The sequence below is a fragment of the Pelobates fuscus genome, chromosome 8, assembly GCF_036172605.1.
Source record: "Pelobates fuscus isolate aPelFus1 chromosome 8, aPelFus1.pri, whole genome shotgun sequence".
Taxonomy (NCBI): Eukaryota; Metazoa; Chordata; class Amphibia; order Anura; family Pelobatidae; genus Pelobates; species Pelobates fuscus.
The window spans coordinates 20,546,008-20,571,201 of record NC_086324.1 but is presented as its reverse complement, the minus strand read 5'-3'; the positions used below and the strand labels follow the sequence as shown (position 1 = coordinate 20,571,201).

The 25,194-nt window shown below is 37.2% G+C and overlaps 1 protein-coding gene across 1 annotated transcript in view; it reads right to left on the bottom strand.

Annotated features, from left to right (window-relative positions):
* The window catches only part of THSD7B (thrombospondin type 1 domain containing 7B), a 366,207-nt gene that overhangs the window by 137,034 nt on the left and 203,979 nt on the right, over positions 1 to 25,194 (bottom strand). The window contains exons 14-15 of the mRNA XM_063429372.1: positions 10,498 to 10,692; positions 6,513 to 6,776 (exon numbers count right to left, since the gene is read on the bottom strand). Of these exons, the coding sequence (XP_063285442.1) occupies positions 6,513 to 6,776; positions 10,498 to 10,692 (459 nt within the window). The remainder of the gene's footprint in view (positions 1 to 6,512; positions 6,777 to 10,497; positions 10,693 to 25,194) is intronic.

The window sequence follows — 25,194 nt, the reverse complement described above, 5'->3', positions numbered from 1 at the left end:
CATTGGTGTTCCTTGATGGCTGAGGCCTCTTTCAGCAGGATAATGCACCATGCCACACTGCAAAAATTGTTCAGAAATAGTTTGAGGAACATGACAAAGAGTTCAAGGTGTTGCCTTGGCCTCCAAATACCCCATATCTCAGTCCAGTTGGTCATCAGAGCTGTTTTGGCAGCTTGAGGGGGCTTATACGATATTAGGCAGGTGGTTTTAATGTTGTGACTGATGAGTGTACATCTTTATATTTTACAGCTAGCAAAAGTTAAGCATATCATGCTTAGTTAATTACTTTGCTATTATTATTATTATTATTATTATTATTTTTATTATTATTATTATTATTATTCAATCAGTGAGGAATAAATTATTCAGAATGGTCCATATTTTTCAAGTCCTAACTGTAAAAAAATATGTAAATAAAAACCATTTTTCTTTACTCATTTACATTAAACTAGTTTCCTATTACCTTAATGAAGCCTTACTTGTCATCTGTTAAACTATGTGTATGAAGGAATTCCCAGAAATGATTTTGTATTGACATTGAATATACTTATATAAGTTAATCATATCCTCTCGTAGGCTCTTATTTTGACAGCTTGTCTTCATAACTGAGATCTTACTTTCATTTTATTAATTTTGTTGGCCGTCTCTAAACCATTTCTAGTTCCAAAAATTCCTTTGTTATGAAGAGATGCCCAAAACTATATTGCATATCCATTTGATATCTCACCAATGATTTCTAAGGAAGGAATTCTATATTTTCATTCTGTGCACTTATTCTGCTATTAATATATGATAACATTGTGCTTGCTTTTGCAGAAACCTCCTGGGATTGAGCACAGCTAGAAAGACTACTACTTGCTTCATAGAGATTTTCACAATACCTTATACTTAGTTGAAAGCTAACACAGATAGATAGATAGATAGATTGTACAACAAATTCTAACACCAGTCATTGAATATAGGGAGGCAGTGTATGGACCCGCACCACAAACTCACCTTCATAAACGTACTACTTTGTATAACATGACCCACCACTGTGACATGCTAAAAGAGCCAAACTTGCTTTCGCTGGAATCCAGACGCACTCTTCATCTTTCCAGCCTTGTGTTTAAGAGCTTTTCTTGGAAGCTCCCACCCTACATGAGCAGAATCCTTTCCCCTGTCGCTCCTGCCTCCTATAACCTCCGATCCAGTACGAGTAGTTTATTTAGCATACCACGATACAAAAAGAAAGGGTCTCGATCCTGATTTTCCTACAGAACACTGCAAGTATGGAACAACCTAACAGACACAATCCAATCTTCTTCCAGTCTAAAATCTTTTAACAGATCTCTCTCTACATATCTAACACAATGCATCTGTAATCTCGGTTTATTATCTTTATTAGCTGTTCTGTGTTAAATGTATATATGTGCATTTTACTTTTACTTTGTATGTCTAATATTATACTGCACCCTATTGTAATCATGGAATATTTGAGTGCACGGGACATACTTGAAAACAAGAGAAATCGTAATGTATCCTTCCTGGTAAAATATTCAAGGAACAATTCAAGTACCACGATACCAACAGCTTATTGTTGTGGTTATGGTGGTATAAAACCGCGATGGAATCCTATTTTACTGACATTATTTACCCTATTCTAAGTACTTACAGTATCTCACAAAAGTGAGTACACCCCTCACATTTTCCACCCATGCTTAAACTCCTTTACTGTGTTAACCTCTACCACTTCAGCTGGAAGGCTATTCTATGCATCCACTACCCTCTCAGTAAAGTAATACATCCTGATCATAGGCGTGCGCAGCCTATTGCATTAGGGTGTGCACCCTAAAGCACAAACACACTCCGCATGTATATGTATATATATATATATATATATATATATATATATATATACACACACACACACATATACATACACTGCTGTGTGTGTGTGTGTGTGTGTGTGTGTGCTGTTAGTGTGCTGTGTGAGGGTGGTGTGTGTAAGGGTGCTGCTGTGTGTGTGTATGTGTGAGGGTGTTTGTGTGTGTGTGTTAGGGTCCTGTTAGTGTGCTGTGTGAGGGTGCTGTGTGTGTGAGGGTGCTGTTTGTGTGATGTGTGTGTGGTGGTGCTGTGTGTGTGAGGGTGCTGTTTGTGTGATGTGTGTGGGTGTCGTGTATTTCTGAGGGTGCTGTTTGTGTGTGTGTTTGCGAGGGTGTTGTTAGTGTGCTGTGTGTGAGGGTGTTGTGTGTTTGTAAAGGTGCTGTGTGTGTTTGTGAGGGTGCGGTTAGTGTACTGTGTGTGTGAGGGTGCTGTATGTGTACTGTATGTGTGTGGGTGCTGTTTGGGTGCTGTGTGTGTGAGGGTGCTGTGTGTGTGCTGTTTGTGTGAGAGCGCTGTATGTCTGTAGGTGCTTTTTGTGTGTGGGTGCTGTATGTGTGTGTGTGTGTGTGCTGTATGTTTGGACAGATTGTGGAGGTGGGGGCAGATTAGTAAATATCCCCCCTCCCTTCTTACCTTATGTAGGGAGGGGGAATCCTTGCTGCCATGTGCCATCCCTGGTGGTCCAGTGGAGAGTGAACTCTAGCCTGCGGGGCTAGAGTTAACTCTCGTGAGATCTGAGCGTTGCCGTGGCAATGCTCAGATCTCGCGAGAGGAACCTGGCGGAGCTGCTGTCTAGAGCTCCCCGGGTCCTCTCCTGCCTCCCTTCATGCTGCTGTGGGCCGGTGAGGTAGATCTTTGATCTCCCCGCCGGCCCATGGAGGCTTAGAGCAGAGCCGACACTCAGCGCCGGTTCTGCGTGAGCCGACAGGGGAGAATAAAGTCCTGGGGAATAAAGTGTGGGAACCAAGATTCCCACCCCCCCAAAAAAATAATATACACTCCAGTGTGTGTATGTATATGTGTGTGTGTGTATATATATATATACACACACACACACACACTCATACATTCATAGACACACACATTCACAGACACACTCATACATTCACAGACACACATATTCACATACACTGACACACATACACACTCACACACACACATTCATAGACACACACACATTCACATACACACATTCACAGACACACATATTCACATACACTGACACACATACACATTCACAGACACACTCACACACACACATTCATAGACACACACACATTCACATACACACATTCACAGACACACAGTCACAGACACACACAAACACACACAGTCACAGACACACACACACAGTCACAGACACACACATTCACACACACACACAAATTATAATTTTTTTAATTAAAAAAATGTCCACCCAGCCTCCCTACCTGGAGTGCTGGCGTGGACTTGTCCCTGGGGTCCAGTGGGTCGGGCGTCTCTCTCCATATCAGCCGCGGCGAGGTAGCTGTGTGCTGTCTGCTCCCTCTCGCCGCGCGGGCTGTCCGCTGTAGCTGGGAGCCGGAATATGATGTCATATTCCGGCTCCCAGCATGAGCAAGCGGCGCGCGGCGAGAGGGAGCAGACAGCACACAGCTCCCTCGCCGCGGCTGATATGGAGAGAGCCGCCCGACCGGGGGGGGGTCCATCCCCTCTTGCCCCCCCCCTCCCATCCATGACAGGGGAGACATGGGGGGAGGAAGGGGGCATTGGAGGGCGCTGAGTGCCTGCAGGAACGCCGTTCCTGCACAAAAAAAGTGCAGCAACTCCGTTCCTGCAGGACTCAATCCATAGGCGTGCCACGGGGATTAGGGTGTGCCCAGGCACACCCGGCACACCCCGTGCGCACGCCTATGATCCTGATATTATTTGTAAACCTTTGTCCCTCTAATTTAAGACTATGTCCTCTTGTGGTAGTTTTTCTTCTTTTAAATGTAGTCTCCTCCTTTACTGTGTTGCTCCCCTTTATGTATTTAAATGTTTCTATCATATGCCGCCTTGCCCCCTGTCTCGTCTTTCCTCCAAGCTATACATGTTAAGATACTTTAACCTTTCCTTGTAAGTTTTATCCTGTAATCCATGAATCAGTTTAGTAGCCCTTCTCTGAACTCTCTCCAAAGTATCAATATCCTTCTGGAGATACGATCTCCAGTACTGCGTACAATACTCCAAGTGAGGTCTCACCAGTGTTCTGTACAACGGCATGAGCACTTCCCTCTTTCTACTGCCAATACCTCTCCCTATACATCAAAGCATTCTGCTAGCATTTCCAGCTGCTATATTACATTGTCTTCCTACCTTTAAGTCATCTGAAGTAATTACTCCTAAATCCCTTTCCTCAGATGATGAGGTTAGTAGGGTATCAAATATTCTGTACTCTGCCCTTGGGTTTTTACATCCAAGATGCATTATCTTGCACTTATCCACATTAAATGTCAGTTGCCACAACTCTGACCATTTTTCTAGTTTACCTAAATCCTTTGCCATTTGGCTTATCCCTCCTGGAACATCAACCCTGTTACATATCTTAGTATCATCAGCAAAAAGACACACCTTACCATCAAGACCTTCTGCAATATCACTAATAAAAATATTAAAGAGAATGGGTCCAAGTACAGATCCCTGAGGTACCCCACTGGTAACTAGACCATGCTTCGAATATACTTCATTGACTACAACCCTCTGTTGCCTGTCACTCAGCCACTGCCTTACCCATTCAATAATATCGGAATCCAAACCTTAAGATTGCAGTTTATTGATAAGCCTTGTATGTATGATTAAAGTCACAGAGGAATCAACAATGTCCTCACGAGAAATACATTTTTTCTCCAATAATAATTTCTATAGTTGCTGCTTCAATATATGAAGTTCTTGGCAAGTTGTAGGATTTCAACCCAATTTTATTCCTGCCCATTTTTCCTCTTCTCATTTATTCCAGCGGTGACAGCTATATAAAGTTTCTTTAATCCTAGCCAGCTATGATAAGAAATTGACTTCTACACTCAACATAATATTGCTCTTAAAAACAAAATATCATACTTTTATTCTGCACTCACCCTTTAAAATACGTTATCGCATGGTAACAACAAATAATCTTTCCTACGCGTACCAGATACATTATCTCAACTCAGCCTTAACTGCTTTTATTTTATAATGAAAACATATCTTGTAAGTCGATATATGGAATCACCTTATCTAAAGTATTATAGAGCTGCATTTGCTGCATAAATGAAATAAGATTATTTCTTAAAGGAATAAGCTGGCGTAGAAAATAGTGATCAACATAAATTTTACAGATAAAAAAAGGTTAGTTGATAGACGTGACCCATGTACTGATTCACAGATTTAAGATTTTGACGAGGATGCAAAGAATAGTATTTATATAAGCTTGATTTTTATCTTTGGATACGATAAAGCAAGAGGTCCTCTTTCTAGATATTTTGCGAGTACAGATACAGTGTATGTATTTAGACATTCAAACAATAAACCTTCAGAATACAGTCTCTTGCAGTGCTGGGAATTCAGGGAACCTCAAAAGTAGACTTAGTCAGGATCTCAAATTTTTTATATAAATGGTGATTTTGGGTGCATGGGCGTACCTTTCAAAAAGGTGTTTTTTTAACAAGTATGGGGTTTATGCACTGTATTTGTGTTGACAATTAATTTAAGACTTCACAGGTTAACCAATCAGAGTGTTCATTGAGTACACTTGACATGGTACCTTGGTGATTAACCAGGAGTGTGACTCTTTGGAAGTTGGGACATGATTTATAGTATGTTACCTTAAGTCTGGCTAGGAACTATAACGCATTAGATGGTAATAATTATACTGTATCATGATTATATTATTACGGGGACACATTCACAGTGTGACATCATATAGCATACAGATAATGCAATATGTATCCCTACAAAACTATCTATCTATCTCTATCTACCTATATATCTGTCTGTCTGACTATCTATCATTATTTTTCTATCTATCTATCTGTCATTTATTATCAATCTATCTATCTATTGATCGATCTATCTGTCTATCTATCCAGCTATGTATATTTCTAGCCATGTTTATCTAACTAGTATATAAAGGGCTGCTTCTTTGTAAACCTAATTATGATCTATCTATCTATCTATCTATCTATCTATTTATCTATCTATCTATCTATCATTATCTATCTATATATCTATCTATCTATCTATCCATCGATCTATCATTATCTATCTATCTATCTATCTATCTATCTATCATTATCTATCTATATATATCTATCTATCTATTGATCTATCATTATCTATCTATATATCTATCACTCTATCTATCTATCTATCTATATATCTATCTATCCATCTATCTATTTATCTATCTATCTATCTATCATTATCTATCTATATATCTATCTATCTATCTATCTATCATTATCTATCTATCTATCTATCTATCTATCTGTCATTTATTATCTATCTATCTTTAGACCTATTCATGATCTATCTGTCTGTCTTTTCTCTATTTCCATCCATCTAATTCTGTCGTTGTCTGTCTGTATAGTTACTATTGTACATATTAAACACACATACAAATAGTTAATACAATTAGCATGTTTTCTTACCATCATGGCCACAGAGAGCTGGATTTACTATTCTGCCTGTTAAATCATAACACGCAGTCGCTCGAAACCGCACACCTTCACCGCACTCTTTAATGCCTCCCACGTTATTCTTCCCTAATTGAATTTCTCTTTCTGTTCCTGTTATTATGCAGTCTGACCAATTTCCATATGGCAAAGATTTAAAAACCTCACAAGGACACAGCTCTGCTTCAGCTAGAGGATAAAACTCTGTGTTTTGACATCTTTCACGTTTTTTGCTTCTTCCTGTAAAATAATAGTTTTATTGAAGGTCAGATTTTTTTTTTTAATTCCTTAAATCACACAGCATTAAAACCAAAATCCCACATTCATATTGTCCCTTCTCTGTCAGTAAAAACGTACTATTAAATTTTGATACTTAAATATTTGTCTAAAATATTTTTATTGTATTTTTTGTAAACAGTGCGCCAACTATCGGTTTAGTACATTGTAATGTACTAAACCTGCAAGAGCTTGCAATCTACATTGAACAGAATTAGAAACGCAACACTTTTGTTTTTGCCCCCATTTTTCATGAGCTGAACTCAAAGATCTAAGACTTTTTCTATGTACACAAAAGGCCTATTTCTCTCAAATATTGTTCACAAATCTGTCTAAATCTGTGTTAGTGAGCACTTCTCTTTTGCCGAGATAATCCATCCACCTCACAGGTGTGGCATATCAAGATGCTGATTAGACAGCATGATTATTGCACAGGTGTGCCTTAGGCTGGTCACAATAAAAGGCCACTCTAAAATGTGCAGTTTTACTGTATTGAGAGAGTCTGGGAAGGTCCATAAACCGGTCAGTATCTGGTGTGACATCCATTTGCCTCACGCAGTGCAACACATCTCCTTCGCAGAGAGTTAATCAGGTTGTTGATTGTGGCCTGTGGAATGTTGGTCCACTCCTTTTCAATGGCTGTGTGAAGCTGCTGGATATTGGCCAGACCTGGAACACACTGTTGTATACGCCGATCCAGGGCATCCCAAACATGCTCAATGGGTGACATGTCCAGTGAGTATGCTAGCCATGCAATTAAAATAAATGTAATTTTAAAGTTGGAGTTGTGGCTCAATTATTGTCTCAGTGATGTACACACAATGCAGACATTTAAGTCAAGACAACGGGACTTACAACGTAATTAAGTGGCAGAAATGCTAGAAGATCAAGTGACTTAAAGCAATTGAGATTTAGATATAATCAGGTGAAATGTTTTTCAAATTTACCTTTTTCTGGTACTTTAGCAGGATGTAATTGTTTTTTTTTAATTTTCAGCACTATAAATTAACAGCCAATTTTAACAACCATGAAATAATATGCATTTTCAGCACAATGGGAAGGTTTTTGCTCACAATGTTCATGTATGTTGCTGGAAAAATGCACAGGTTTTGCACACCACAGAAATGCAGCACAAAAAGTAACTTTGCCAGTGTGGATGTTAATGTTGTTAATGAGATCTATGACGCAGTGTTGGTTTCTGCATTTCTACTGCTTTGCAGCTATGCAATAATTGGACACATCGGAAACCATACAGTCATCAAATTAAACAACCGCTCAGAGGACTACTTATGCTCCCTTGTTGCTAAAGTGAAAAGTACATGAGATATTCCATGTTTTTTATGAGTACTGCTCATCTTTTGCTCAAATAAGAGATGTGTACTCAATATAAATAACAGTGGCCTTCCTCGTGAATATTTCAAGGAATCAAAAATGCATCTAATTAGAATTTACTCTACTCTTAGAGAAAGCATGGCATTTGGGATGTGCTCTAAATCAGCCTGCAAGCACCTATCATTAAGTAACAATCGTAACATGATACAAGGCCAAAGGTTAAATAACGGATTTGGAGGATGGTTTGAGTTTGGATGTCCAGAAGTCCCACATTTTATTGTCCCTCATTCTTCATCCCAATACACCATCTAGCGATTCAAATGGATTTGTGTCTACCTTCCTACATAAACCACTTAGCCTGTTCTTTTCCCTATTTCAGAAGGATTTATTAAGTGGCAAAAACAGCTGGAGCAGAAAATCTCATATACTTTTCTGAGTATACGAATTCATCATCTGATTTCTTCTGATTCACATTTACATTATAATATGTTAAACACTCAACACGTTAGAAAACAGTAAGAAATTGCAAAGTTTCAAGGGTTTTATTACAAGCAAAAAAAAACCCACTTGTAATAATTGATATTTTTTTTTATGATGGTTTCCACATAAGGTGCCAACAGGAGACAATCTGAGTCTGCTCCTGGCATATCTGAAAGTATCATTAGACATTATCTACAATGTAGCCACTTTAACAGTTCATTAACCATAAGCGCTGGGGGACTTACTTCAAGGAGATTAACATTACTGTGAAATCCCAAGACTCAATTAGAGGCCTTCAGATGCTTAAGGTATTAATATAAATATAGAGTTAAAGACGCATACTAGTACATGCATTGCCATAAGTAGCACATGCAACATGCGTGTGACATATTTAATGAGTGGAAAATATCAGACTAGCTATTAAACAAGGGACGCTCACTGCTGGCCTTGAAATGATTGTAACATAGTGTTAGAGGATATTTTGATAAAGTATGTAATGCAAAAGAACATAGTTTGTGTAATGCTTAGCAACATGCTAATTATTACCCATGGAAAGCCTTGAAGCAGACTGTCTCGGTTATGATGTATATTGTCTGGGATGTGTTCCGCAAATGGAATGAACCTGTCACCTTTGAGAATTTTGTTTCATTAAGATAACCTTCAGAAAATGAAAATGCCTTGAGCTTTATTCACTAAATAGCATAAACCGCAGAGGTCAGTGTTTTTGTTTTGAAGAGGCATGACGCAAGCGTAAGGGGTAATCTTTCTTTTCTCTTCGGTATTTTACTCTGTGCACTGTGGTACCTTTTGCTGCAAATGCTACATAAACATTCACTGATCTGTGCTGAACTCACCTCTTCCTAGTTTTCCTCTCACTAACGTTCCTACCAGCTACATTCAAATATCTTGGATACGACAATGGATAGCAGTACGCAAGCACAAGTCGACGTGTCTAAAACGTAAACCTTAGCCAACAGGAAATAAAAACACACAAAATGAAGACCTGCTCTATTGAGGGTTAATAATTGTGTAGGGGTTCATAAGAATATAGTGGTTATGATGCATGGAATAACCCTTTAAACATACTACTACATTTAATTATATAGTTATATATAATGATAATAATATTATATAATTGCATAATTACATATTACATAGTTATAAAGCTGAAAAGAGACATGCATCTATCAAGTTCAGCCTTTCTCACATTTGTTTTTGCTGTTGGTCCTAAAGAAGGCAGAAACCCCAGTCTGAAGGACATCCAATTTTTACATTGCAGCACTAAGTCTGCCCTCAGTGGCTGTCTACCAGATATCCACTGGGGGCGCTTCTGGAATCCAAACGGACTTTTGGTCTGTTATCCACGTCCTCACGCTCAGCATGAGGACATCCAGCATCAGATTATTCCCCATAAGAAAGCATTTATTTAATGCTTCCCTATGTGGAAGTCTAATGCGCGTGCAGCATTTGCAGCGCATGCGCATTAGACCCCGCTCGTCGCGGGACGCACGAGGGGTCGGAGCTTCGACCCAGCACCGACGGACATCGGTGCTGGGATAAGGTACATAAATAAAGGGGTTTTAACCCTTTTATCACAAAAATGTTTCATTGTCAGAAAGAGATATAGAAAATAGACTTGGACATTCATCTTGTTACAAACTGCAATTAGAATATGTTGCAGTACAACATTTTGGTGAGCCAAACTTCCATATGGTTGAGAAATCTTATTTTACTAAATTTTGATAGTTTTGTCAAAACATTTATTTTTTTGCTAGCCACGAGTTTAATAGAAAACATATAAAACAATAAATTGCTTGGCTATTCAGCGTGTGAAAAAGTTTAATCCAGAACAATAAGAATAATAGTATCGTACCTGTTAGAGTCCTTCTCCTCACTCGGGATGTTGTGCAATCAGCAGAGCAAGTGCTAAATTTTGACCACGAAGTGAAGGTGCAGTCATCTTTACATGGGGCATAGCATTCCTGTACCATGGTAGGCATCGGACCAGCCCACTGAAAACATGCAGACAGATTAGCAGGTTGGTCTTCTCCTGACAGACATGTTATATCTGGAAAGCAAAATAGGAATTAATGGAAAGGGTGTGAGAGCTTGACAAAATAAGAATATGAGCTCGGTAAGGAAGCAGTTAACCAAAAGAAGGTATGTACTGGGCGTGCAGGACAAGAGGAAACATATTAATGAAAGTAAATATTTATTCAGATATTATGTCTTTAACATAAACAACCCAACTCTGGGTGTACAAGAGTCCAAGTAAAATCTAGATCGAGTACAGTACCTGGGACTACTACTTAAAAGGACACTATAACCACTTAATCTCACTAAAGTGGTTATTGTACCTTGAGTCCCCTTGTGCCATCTCATGTTCAATATTACAATGTTTTTGAATGATTTAACACTGAATTCAGATGAAGGCATCATCACACTTAATTCATGGTCAAACTGATCACAAAGCATTTAACACTGAGAAGTGGAATATCACAGGGGGACTCTCCAGGCACTATAGCCACTTCAGTAAGATAAAGTGGTTATGCTGTCTTGGGTGTCCCTTTCAATTTGCTCAACCACACGAAGCTCACTCTGAAGTATGTGCCTTAGTCATAATATATGAATATTTACTTTAGAGCATAATATAAAGTGCATTTTAATCAGTAGTACGCTATTTCTTGAATTTCAGAAATTGCAACAGCACTTATGGAACAAAAAAATGAATTTTGTTGAGATATTTTGTCATATAAAAATTAAGAGGGTGTAAGATTTTGGGTGAAGGATAATAGCATTATTTGCAAGATGAACATCCAGCATCCCGGCTCATTTCAGGGTCCAAGCATCGAAGGAAACTCTCTGTATATCCTCCAGAGATAATAGGCAAAATTTTCAAATGTTCCAAATTTTGTTTTCACAAAAAACAGCTCCAAAATTTACTCTACAGCCACTACTCTACATCGTCTTAAGGAAAAGTGCTATTTGCACATTTTTGGAAATGGAAGTTGTAAAACCCTGTTTAAATTATGGCTTTAGAGAACTTGTTTTGGTACTCATCTTTAAAAGCTAATAGGGAGATCTAAAAATGCTGAAAGAGTGATCCAAAAACTGGTGAATGGGTTCGAAATGTGATGGTCAGCATGGTCCACATCTCGATTATTAGAATGGTCCAAAATGTAATGGTTAACATTGGCGATCTTCTCATAGCAAAACTGAGATAAAGCGGCAGAAATACATTAATTAACAATATAAACAATGCAGAGTTGCATCAAAAAAACAAAAAAAACTAATTAAACATTAAAATAAATATGCCTCCTTGCTCCAGGAAGCTGACTGCATTATATTGTTTTATAGTGCTGGGTATTCTTTCTCAATTTTCTTTACAGAGGAAACAGTATTCAGCTTATAACTAAGATAAAACAAATCCGTCTTGATATATGATTTGCTTTCCTTCCTTCTCTGGTGCAAAACTGAAAGGGATTTGATAAATGACACACTTTAATGCTCTTTTGTAGTTTACAGTGTAAGGATAAATTTAATCTGATAATTTGCAATATGAAAGGCATCTCTATTAGTTTAACTCTTTTGTATTCTGTTTGTAGTTAGAGCTATTTATTAAGAAGCTCCCATGAACTAGACTTTGACGCTTTGCGCCTTGCAGTTATTTTTGTTGTATTGTTTTTCTTTGAAAGCTTTCACTGCAATTGCTTAAGGCTAATCTCAATAGCACTCCGGGATTTAATCACTAAACTCCAAATTGTAACAATGTGAAATCTAACGCCAACATTTTGGCCAAAGTAGGTGACCTGGACAAATACTCTTGCTGAGCTACATTTACAGCTTAAAAATTATAGCCTTAATTTTAAATTTCAGATTCTCATTAAAGAGTTACCCCAAGCACTCTAACCACTACAGCCCGCTCTAGGGGTTATAATACAAGGAGTACCCTGACTCGGTTCTCTGGTAAAGAGATAGTAAGGCAACAGTTCGCCCCCTTACTTGACTGTCTGCTGGTCTCCTGGGCTCCGCTCAGCACTGGTGATGCACTGATGCAAAAGTCAGTGGCTAATCCAGTCACTATTCATTAGCTGAGCGTATCGGCTGACAACTAAACCAATTATGTGTATGGAAACTGCACAGAATTGACATTAACCATCCCAGATCTTTAATTGAAGGCTAGCTAATGATGTCCCAATGACTTACCGTACATTCCCAACAGAAAAGGGTTTAGTTGTGTATATGCAGCATTTCAAACTGAAACACTGCACAAGCAGGCTCCGCGCACCAAGACCACGTCAAATCAGTTAAGTGGTCATGGTGCTTCGAGTAACCCTTTAAATACATTTCAGAATTTAGAGAACAAATCTCTCTGTGTGGCTACATCTATATTTAAAAGCACACATTTTAATGCTACAGAAATTGGTAGCTCACTGCTAGTGTCACAGTGTGACATTGATGGTCCATGTCTTTGGTTGGTGGGGATCTGATAAGCTACAACATCTTTGTAGCATTAAAGGAACACTCCAAGCACCATAACCACTGTAGTTCGTTGTTTTGTCACATTTAAAAGGAATAGGCAACATTAATGACACAAATTCTTCCAGAATATCATTACAACCCTGGTTTAATTTTTCATTCAATGGGCTAGCTATGTGCTATATGTATCTCATACCTTAATTTGCTGTGAACTATGAAATGGTATGAATTGTATACATGTACTGTTTAATATCTGCTGTAATGTATGTTAATTTATAGTCCATGTTATCTAATGCGATGTAACATACAATTCTATTGAAAAAAAAAACATGAAGTCGTTTAATGGTTTAGCTACCTTTCTTGTTCATTTTATATTTGTGATGATATTTTGAGTTTTACCAACTATTAAACTACATCTAATAAAGCCTGGTTTCCTGTTAGTGACAAAAAGTAATCTTAGAAAATTCTAAGAAAGTGATTTGGAAATATAAGGAATCTGTCTAAAAAAAAGACAAACAGTATTTCACATGATATATGTCTAATATTATTAACTACACAGAACTGAAATATTCATAATATGTTTTCTATGAGTAATTATTATTAAATTGATACTTTATGCATTATTACAACTACAGATCACAATAGTAATATTTATTATTAAATGGCCACTTTAAACACCATAACCACTACAGCTCATAATAGTATTTGTGTCTTTCTTTGATTTTCTGTAAAATTGCTCAAACCTTCTGTATGGCGATCTATTCCCCCCAAAAACCCAGCCTTTCATCTATCACTCCGAAAATATGGAAATTCCATTCCTGCTTTACCTATCCATCCTTGGCTGTTAATGTTGATCTGCTAGCAATGGATGATCGATACTGGACAGATAATGAGTAAGTGAAACATCCACCTTGATGTGTAGCAGGTAAAGTGCCAGGCTCGGAAACAGGAGGATGGCACCTAAAGACCATAACCACTACTGTGTAATAAATATTTAATTTCTATACACCATATACACCATATATTTTCAACTGAACATAAAAAACAGACAAATATAAAAAGAAGTAATATATAATAACAAATATAGGAAAAACTCTCGTGTTTTAGATATGTAAAGAGCCATAAGGCAATCATCTAAGATCCAACATTTCAACATGAAATTCAGGAGCACTAAATATAAATAAACCTTCCTAGGAAACATTTAAAGATCTCATTTAACTGGCTGTATATGTATGCTTCGAGGCATGTAAGCCCCATGCTGGGGAGACTAAAAAGACCTTGCAAACTGTGACTCTAAGAACTGCAATTGTCATTGTTCACAGCATGGAAGGTACTTGGAACATTTGCTGCTGATTATTTTAAATTAAGTCTAATTCTTCTTCTCTCTTGTTACATTCAGCTGAGCGATTTCCATTTTCAGTCTGCTTAGATTACTCTATAGCAGGTTGTGCCAAGTGTTGTTCTAAAGACCAAGTGCAATAAATTGACATACACTAACGACCCTGTTTTTGTGATTAGTCTGAAAATATCTGACATATAACATAATGTAAAATTGAGACCAAGAAGCAGATCGTTAGTAGAGATATTGTTTTTAGAACTTTAAAAAAAAAAAAAAAAACATAGTCCATTTACCCAGAGATTTCTGAGTACTGCTTGTGATAAACGCTCCTTTCCATGAACGTTTGCTACGAACTCCTGGAGGAGTGTGGAAGCGCCACTTACTAGGGAACTAATTTCGGCATGAGGACTTCATGGTTCTCGGTCACCTTAGCGGTACTTAGCCCTTAATGTTATGGAACTGTTTTCGGCATGAAGTGACCTTGCAGTTCCCGGACAACTTGGTCTGGGGTTTTGAACCGCTTTGCAACCCGCCAGGAGAGAGCTTTTTGAAAGTAAGGTGCCTGAGACTAAGGGGAACAAACGCTACATGAGAGCCAGGTGGAGCTCACAAAAGTTGACCGGCAAAAGCACCAAACGCCCTGGAACTATTTGGGGCATAGGACCAGGTGTGTGGTCAGTCAGAACTTTGACACAGTGGCATTCCTCTATACTGCATGGATCTAGGCTCTATTTGGACAACTTGGGTGCTCGGATAAAGGCTGTTTAGGGATATAGGACATGTGGGGTTATTGTATATTTTTATTAGGTTTTGGGGTACTTTTATGTTTTTATGTTTTGTGTTTGGCTCTCTGTTCCTGGGACAGGACTCAATTATATTCCAGGCACAGAGATTCCTGGTGAGGGGCTTGTATTGTATTGTTTGGAGAATCCCTGCTGGGGTATGTGCATAAAAAGTTGAGTTTGGCTTATTAAAATCAGTTGTAGTCCCAGAACTATGTGTCATCTAGTTACTGGGAGGGGAAATACCTATTCACTGCTCAGCATCATGTTCCAGCTCGTGGAGGATTCAGCGGAGAAAGCCTTTGTAAGTACCATTGCTCCCAGGACTGTGTGTCGTCCAGTCCCTGGGAGAAAATAAAGCTAGTCCCCTACCCTGTTCTAGGATGGAGAGGCTCCATGAGGACCCCAGTCAAGCCACGGCAACTGGAGCAGAAGCGCTGAGGTTTCCCTGGTACCAGCTAGAAAGGAATCCCTGGTGGAAGAACCCAGCCAGTATACAGGGAGCTCCGCTACACTACTGTCCCTCCAATAACTACTGTGCCTTCTTTCAGTCTCAGAGACTGACACTAGCAATGGTCACCATCAAACATAGTTTATGGCCCCAGAGCTTCCACTACAGCATTCCACAACACTCAGAGCATATTCCCTACAGAGAACAGATACTTAACTACCAGGCCACCAACAAATAGCATAAACATACACCCTACCTCCAGTCCGGGAAAACAGACACCATCGCACAGTTCATATCCTCGGGGACTCTTAAGTAGCATCGTTCCCTCACAGCATAGTTCAAAAGACCAGAACTTATCAAGATTGATAGTCATCTTAAAAATCCAGTCTGTTCTGGGTGCCTTCTTTGTAATTAATATTTATTCATTAAACAAATAAGGATACATTGAGATGTCTTTCTAAAATGTTCACACAGCTCTGTTTTATACCTAGTGAAATCCAGTGCAGACCATGATCTCCTTTGAAGAACCCCTTACATTCTGCTTAATGTATTTGATAGTAGCATAACATGCATAGCGATACCTAATTTAATAGTTTATTGTTAGAAAGTAACTTTCCAAGTAACCACCTCTGTTAATCTAGGACTGGATTAACCAACCTTGTTATATTTCATTATATTTAAAGAAAAAATAACTAATTGAAATGAGTCAAAAGTAAGCAAGTCTCCACAATGAAGACAATGGAATCCTATGGACAAATGGAAAATGGATTTTGACTTTATAAAAAGATGTAGTCAAATAATAATAGGTGCAGGGCTAGGGTTGGACATATCTGATAAAAAAAAATATATATTTAATTAACGTTACACATATTACATTGTATATATGTGTTTATTAAATAATTACATTTCATAAGATGCATTTATCTTAAAGCAGGTTTCTTTATGTCCGTTGTTATACCAAAGTCTAAAAATCCACATATCCTTAGTCCTTTTCTCAAACACTTATTTCGTTTCAATGGATTTTATTTTTTTAATCAGGCTTATACTTTCGGACTTTTATTTTTGACGAATTAATCCTACGAGATGATATATTATCATGCCATATTCTAGCTTTTAGTCTATTTCCTTTCTCACCCTGGACCTCCACTCACTTTTGGGGTAATTTTACAAGTTTCTGTCCATCTAACTAAACATAGTGTGAATAGCACTCTATCTCTGAATCACATGTAATAGTCTAGCCGTTCGGTAGGAAGCTGCTAAAATATTTTAATTACATCCTGGATAAAATCATGTAGTTTCAAATCGAGACTTAAATTATTTTATTTTTTGTTTTTTTCATACTAATGAATATTTTTAACACAGAGCATTGAGTGTATTTGTTTAAATTTTACACTATAAATATTTTTTCACAGAAAAATCGAGGTCGTATATGTTCTTATAATTTGCACCAGGTTAGTTGCTTAGAGACATTAAAGTACATCTTGAAAAAATATTAAATTTTAAGGTCAAGATACAGCACGAGATTTAGCTTTATTGAACGTATGAATATGATAACAAGAGTCACTCAACCGATCAAAGCAATTAAATGGCAAAGTGTCTGCAACAACGTAAATCCAAAGTGGATCTGCTGTGACGTGGCACCTGGAAATCATGACTGATGCATGGTATTTGAATTTTCGAACCTGTAGGTATTTTGAAAGTACAAAGACAGATACACCAAATTGCTTCTATCATTTACTCTCACTAGGGAACTAGGACACTGTCAGGAGACATTAACATTACTTTGAGAGTCCAGTCAAGCGTCTGATTTGGTTGCAAAGAGAAAAGGTAAACTCCATTTATATGCTTTTTCAATACATGGCAAGAAAATCATTTAGGAAAGTCAAGCACGGAAGTCTTCATACAGATGTTTATCCTTTTAGAAAAAGAGCTGTTTTATTGCAGTCCACGTCTAAGCAGCAAAGAGCTAGGAGTGTAATCTCCTGTCATACAGTATAATAACTATTACTGTAAAGATAAAGTGCCGAGTGTTATTGTATGTAATGTACAGACATGTAGACATAGACTATATTGTCAACAGCATTTTCATGGCTAGCTTTTTTTTGAAGACATTTTTTCCCAGCGTCCCAACCTGATTTGTTTCAATATGAAGAGGCACTAATGGCTTTGTTAGAATATGTACAGATTAATTTAGATTAACATTTTAGATTATCTTACTAGTAAGGGCTGCTTATTTTTTAAATTCCATTTTTCTTTAACCTAAGCCAGATATAATTCTTAATTTCTAGATTGCAATCATTTGCAATATCTCATCTTACCTTACCTTATCTTATCTTCCTACCTATCTATCTCTTATTTTATTGTATCTTATCTATCCATCCATCAGTCCGTCTGTCTATCTATCTGTCTATCTATCTATCTATCTATCTATCTATCTATCTATCTATCTATCTAGCTATCTATCTGTCTGTCTGTCTGTCTATATATCTATCCGTCTATCTATATATCTCTTATTTTATCTTATCTATCCATCCATCCGTCTGTCTGTATATCTATCTATCCATCTATCCATCCATCTATCTATCTATCTATCTAGCTGTCTGTCTGTCTGTCTGTCTCTCTATCTACCTATCTATCTATCTATCTATCTATCTATCTATCTATCTATCTATCTATCTATCTATCTATCTATCTGTCTGTATGTCTGTCTGTCTGTCTATCTATCTATCTGTCTATCAATCTATCCATATTTATGTAGCTAGTATATAAAGGGCTGCTTCTTTTTTTCAATTTTAATTTTTCATTAAGCTAAGCCATATTGCAATCATTTGCATATTTCTAGAGTCTGATAAATTTATTCAGATAGCTACGTGGATTGTAAATTAATATAAATCTTTATCATATACACAACTGTAAGAATGGTCAAGCTTTTCGACCTGTAATTTATATTTTATACTAGCCTTAAAGAGGTTTATTGTATTATTATTATTATTATTATCATTATTATTATTATTATTTATAAAGCGACAACAAATTCTACAGTACTATATTATCTGTTTTCTTTTCTGGACCAATGTTAATTAAGAAAGATTACTATTTTCTCTCCTTTTTTAATTGTATTTTGAATACATTTATAATAACAAAAAGACAAAGAAAGACATGTTCCATACAATAAATGATACACGTAGTTTTAGTAAAAAAAAGTCATGGTAGCAATTAAAGCTATATTATTAAATTATTGGTTATACTTTTTTTTGTCCGTGGATTATAGATATGTAAAAATCCTAAATGCAATTTTTGACTCCAGTTTCAATGAAACCTGACAGATTTGGGTAACTCTCATGGTGCATTGTGAGTCATTTAATAATAGAATGAGAGTTTGTATGTGAATAACATTGCTACAAAGTTTCCAATATTTCCTGAAGCCATAGCAAATCAGAAGTAGTTCATTAGAATCTATGTTGGTTTTGATCTTTGTTCTAGAAAATGGGGTCTGATAACTGCTGTCAATAGAGCTCCAGAAAATCAATCAATTATTGGAAAGACGTAGGCGTTCCTGTAAACACAATTCTACTCATGGCACAGTTATAACGCCCACTGCTGCAGCATATTCTGACAGATGAATTTTAAAGTTTACTTAGCATACTTTTAGTAGATTGTGATAATGCTATACTCCTACGGATCTTCATATCCAGTAATGTTTAACCAATTAAAGGGTTTTAGTCACTTGTCTCACTACTAGAAGATTTATATTGAACCTGTATAGGAAAAAACAACGTATCTGAAATCGCTCCCATGTACATTGTACACATCATATATCACAAAGAAATATGATATTTTTGATGTGAAATATGGATATTTACTCACCTCTCCTCTGAGTGAGTGTTGCCTTCTTCAAGCTTTGTAGGTGTTACTCTTCATGTAAAAACCACCTCCAGGCTATCCTCTGCTCTGTCTCCATTCTTATTTGATTTGCCCTGCTCTGGGACACTTTCCCAAGCAGGGCAAACCTCCTCAGTTGCCAGCATGATGGCGTCCGAATGGAGTGATGTTAGTCACTCTGCTTCGATAATCCCTAGCCATTCCCATTCCCCCTTAAATTAATTAACAGAATTGTTAGGGTATTTGATATGTTTATTTTTCTGTCAATGTAGTCCATGAGGGGTTGCAATGAAGAATTATTAATGTTAATAACACAAACAAATTAGGTGGAGCAATGTTATTGTGTTGTGTTGTAAGGTGTAGGTATAGGGGATGCCTCACAGGTGTTTGAGCTTGTTACACTACTGGATATACTATTCACGTTGTTAAATTATTAATGTTGTCTATGCCATACTGAGACTAATTTGACTCCTCCAAAGTTCCCGTACCCAGCCCAATAAGTTCCATATGCTGTAGGGTGAAGAAGAAGTACTCCCAGTTGACCCTGTCGAAGGTCTTCTCTGCATCGGTAGACAACAAGAGAAGGCCCTCTGTGCATCACCCTGTTCTATGGATAAAAGTAAGGTCTCTAGAAGTGTTGTCCTGGGCTTCTCACTTGGGTATGAAACCTGTGTGATTTGCATGAAGCAAGGAGGGTAAGTGTGATGGGAGTCTAGTTGAGATAATCATAGCAAATAGATTAATGACACAGTTTAAAAGTGAAATGAGCCTGCAATTTGTTCAATGCTCTCTGTCCTTGCCCTCATTGGGTATGATAGTAGCGTTAGCCGCTTTGTATCTTTCAGGATCTGTTGTCCATCTGGGATAGAATTAAATGCCTGGACGAGTTGGGGGTATAGCACATCTTTACATGTTTTATAGTACTGGGTTTTTAGACCATCAGAGCCAGGGAATTTACCTTCTTTCAATTTACCACTTGGGTCAGTTCCACTTGTGTCAGGGGCTCATCAAGGATTGTGGAAATATCTGGCTAAAAGGTTGTTTTAACATTGTCAGTCAGATAGGAGTTTATGTTCTATATTAATGACTGACCAGTCCTCTTGTGTGTTCAGTTGTGGGAGGCTATAGAGATTGTGGAAATGCGTGTGGATTACCCGCAATATCTCCACTGGGAGGTGGTATATGCTTTTGAGTTTGTCTCTTAAATATGTTTTGTGTCATTTCTATTAATCATATGGGCAAGTACATAGAAAAAAAGACCAGGACTTGAGGAGTTCCCAGTGATAAGCAGCATTGAATAAATCTGTAAGATCTCTCCAAACTCCCGTAAGGATCACTTGGTGAGAGGAGTGTGTAGTGTGTTTATTTTTAAATTCAGCCTCATTTATTTGAGCGAGTAAGGGGTGCATTTAAGTTGCCCTTTGTTTCTTAAGTTCCAATTATTTCTTAAGGTAGAAACCTCTGATAACACATTTGTGTGCCCCCCATACCATCAGTGAGGCCATGAATTTAAGATTTTAAGCCATGAGAGCCTAATAGGTAAATGTTTTTGGACTAACATTTGAAATGAGCATTGTATTCCGAAAAAAATCTTATTGTAGTGAATTATTCTGGATAAAATATAGAGAATGGTCATAAAGGCTTTGCATCTTAACCTGATACCTAGATACCATCTTCTTTTTGCATGTCAAAAACATAGCGGAGGTAATGTCTTAAGAATAGTTGGAATAAACATTTTAAAAAAGTCATGCTAAACGTATTGTTAGCCGAAAACTCTTTTTTTAAACAAGAAAATATCTGCATCATTAGGTATTTTCCAACATCTGGTAGATTTTACAAAGCATTCAATTTATTGGCAGTATGTGACACATTCTTTATAGTGTATACTCTTTTTCATTGTGCACTAAGATTTCAAGCTTCTCGGAGTAATAACCTTAGCAAATCGTGTTTGTTCTGCACCGAATGTTTGTCATCGTCTTTGTAAAATCCTTATACAATACTGTCTGGCTTTACATAAATAAACAATAATCATGATAATAACAGTTTTGCCTGAGCTGTTATACACTGAATTTATAACGATAAGCACATTTTATTTTGTAATTGTTAAAGTGGCCGGGAATTAAGGCTGGTAATTTTGTATAATACTAAGTTGTAAACAGACTTCCTCTCTCTGCATTTTAAACAAAACAACTTCAAAGAAGTCAATATTCTATCCGCTTAAAGAAGATGTTTAATTAAGAAATGAATTTCAGAGATAGCTATCTCAACAACTGATGCCTTGATGAGCTGACCCCGATTGTTCATTAGACAGAGTAGGCAGTTGTCGACAAAAATTTCTAGATTTGGATGCCTGACTGGCATCAATATATGCAAGAATTGTTTTCTTTTTTCCATGACATTTTCATAATTCTGGTGATTTAGACAAAGTGCTAGATCTCTCTATCAGTAACGCATATTCAAACTAACATGGAGGATACTGGGTTAGCGATAGCTGCCCAGTTGACAGTACCAATGACTGCTCAATGTTAAGTAAGCATATCCTTAACCACCTCATGGCACAAGAGAGCATGATGGCAGCTTTGCACCTCCATATTAGTTATAGTGACCCCCATAGTCTTTCATTTGTCACATAGTTTAGGAACTAAGCATACCAAATTAAATGATATAATTACGGTACCTACCTCCTTGTAATTAAAGAAATAATGAATAAACAAATTGCACAGACACATTTTTGTTCAACTTTGGATAAACTTTTAAAATGATTTAACATTTTTAAATATATATATATATGTATTCATTTTTTTTTAATATATTGATGTATTTTGATTTATGATATATGTTTTGATATTTTAATATGTTGACATAAAAATTATTTCAAAAGTTTATACAAAAATATTCTTAAATAATTTGGAAAGCTTATACAATAGTATTGTTTGGAGGCCTAAGTAAAATTTGTTTTTATTAATATACATTTATTCTATGAGCATCAGCTGTCTGACAAGTCCAACTTGTCTCTGTGCACGAACATTCCGAAGAAGGCATCTCTACAACTAAGTTACTTGGATTGCTTAACCACATCCTAGAAGCAAGTATACATTATCCATCAATTGACAGATGGTGTCTTGAGGTTATCAGTAGACTGGAGAAATGGGTTATTATTATACAAATGTGGTTTTCTTGCTGATGCAAGGGTATAAAGAAATGCAAATGTGTCCTCAGTGGAGCAGTAAAAACAACGGAACACTTTTTTACAGAGACCTTTGCTGCTGTCATTCAGGTATTTGTAAATTCTGATTTTGCCTGTTATGTGGATCCATTTTCATTAATGAATTCTATTGATGTTGCTGTGAATCTGAAATTACAGAGGAGCAACACGTTTCAAGTGATTTCACAAGAGAAGCCATTGATCCAGCTTTGTTCTGGCTGCTCTGTGCTTTGGTGGTTTAGTAAATTAGCTAATTTTACTTTCATTTAACTCTTTAACCCCTTAAGGACTAAACTTCTGGAATAAAAGGGAATCATGACATGTCACACATGTCATGTGTCCTTAAGGGGTTAAAGAACTATACAATTTTTTTTTTTTTTATGTACTGGTCCTATGCAGAACTGATCGAAAGTCAATAGACATTTGCATAAAATAGAAGTCAGATTATTGGTGTTGTAATATATATAAAAACAAAAAAGCTACTTGCTACTCCAATGTATTCCAAGTGGACCCTAGTTAGTTATCCATATTGTTGGAAGAGGTGAACTCTCAAAACACAAATTACAATCCGTTCCCCTTGGGAGGGGGGAGGGGGAAACCCAAGCAAGTAAATCTATGGAACACTGTTATGTTCCAAGTGTTACTGTTTATTATATTTAAATTATAGCAAAACAGAAATGCAGTTGAGCACAGAAATGAAAAAAGAAAAGAAAAAACTTTAACCGCCTAACATGCTTCATGCCTGTCATTGCACTTACTCATCAATATAGATAGATATGCAAATGTCACATTTCCATAACTTAAACGCATGATTTCTATTTAAGTTTTGAACACGCAGCATGTCATGTTAGAATCTACAATTCTTTATTCACAATATATTTATATAACTGCTGCATATATAATCCCTTTTGTGTGCTCTTTTAAAACTGGGAAACGGTAGGTTGGAATTCTGACCAGACAACCTCACCAGTTAGTGTCCATCACAACACACCTAATGATATATCTGCCTATCTCAAATCCTAATATGTTGTTAGCTTGGTTAAGCAGGGCCTGTTTCATAACCCTTTCTATAATTGTAAAACCTTGTAAATTATTATTATTTAAATAATAAATAAGGTACATAGAACACTCAGCCAGCACAAAATTAACTGCACACGGCAAACAAAGGCTCACCTTTCCATAGACCTGTAATATCTATGCCTTTTTAGTCTACAGCTCTTATTTTCGCTATAAGCACTTTATCAGAGAAAGCCCAGTTTCATGGGGTATTCTGGAGAGTGCACCTTTGTCCTTTCTTCTCAGTTCTTTGCACCAGCTTTTCCCCTACCTGTGCTCAAAATATGCACTTGGGAAGGATGTTTGTGCTTATCCAGCTCATAATTATTAACCCCTTAATATATTCCGTCATGATTCCTTTTTATTCCAGAAGTTGTGTTCTTAAGGGGTTAACATATACATTAAATTACTCCATATAACTATCTCACCATTCCACTGCTGCTAGTCTGTTCTATTACATAAAGTAAATTAATTTAATTTTCAATTAAGCTCCTATGATGCCCAAGGATTTCATCACACCAGAGTCAAATAGACATTTTTATTTATTATGAATATTGAATTCCTTTGAGTTATTGTTCGTTACAATGTTAATACCCTGCTTATTCATTATGACACCTGTGTAAATAACCTTATTATAATAATTTATGCATGTCGTGTAGTAGCACTTGGCACTTGTAGATTTTTTAAAGAAATAATCCAGACACAATAACCACTACAGCTCAGTGTAGTGGTTATGGTGTCAATAGTGCCGGGACCCCCTCCCAGAGTAAGAACTCAAACTGTTTAAGAACAGTTTGACAACTTACCTTAGGTCTGCTGGAAAATGGGGCTGTAGTAGGGCATAGGAGCAGTGGTGTGTGTGAGTGGTGCAATGTGTAAGGGGTGCAGTGTGTGTGTGTGAGGGGGACAGTGTGTGAGCTGTGTGTGTGTGTGTGTGTGTGAAGGTTGCAGTGTGATAGTGAGGACAGCAGTGTATGTCAGGGGTGCAGTGTGTGTGTGTTAGGGGGGTTGTATGTGTCGGTCAGTATTTGTGTGTGACATTTGCAGTGTGTGTGTGTGAGAGGATTGCAGTGTATGTGTGAGTGTGGGGGGGCCAGTGTATGTGTAGGACAATGTGTGTATGGGGGCAGTGGGTGTGTATGGGGGCAGTGTGTGTATGGGGGCAATATGTGTATGGGGCAGAGTATGTGTGTGGGGGAGAGGGGGACAATGTGATACCCTTCTTATCACACACATTGCTCCCCCCCCACACACACACACACACATACACTGTCCCCATACATACATAATAATTACATTAAAAAAAAAAAAACAACACATATTATAAAATAAGCTCCCCAACCCTTCTTATATGTTTTTTTTTCAATTTAATTAAA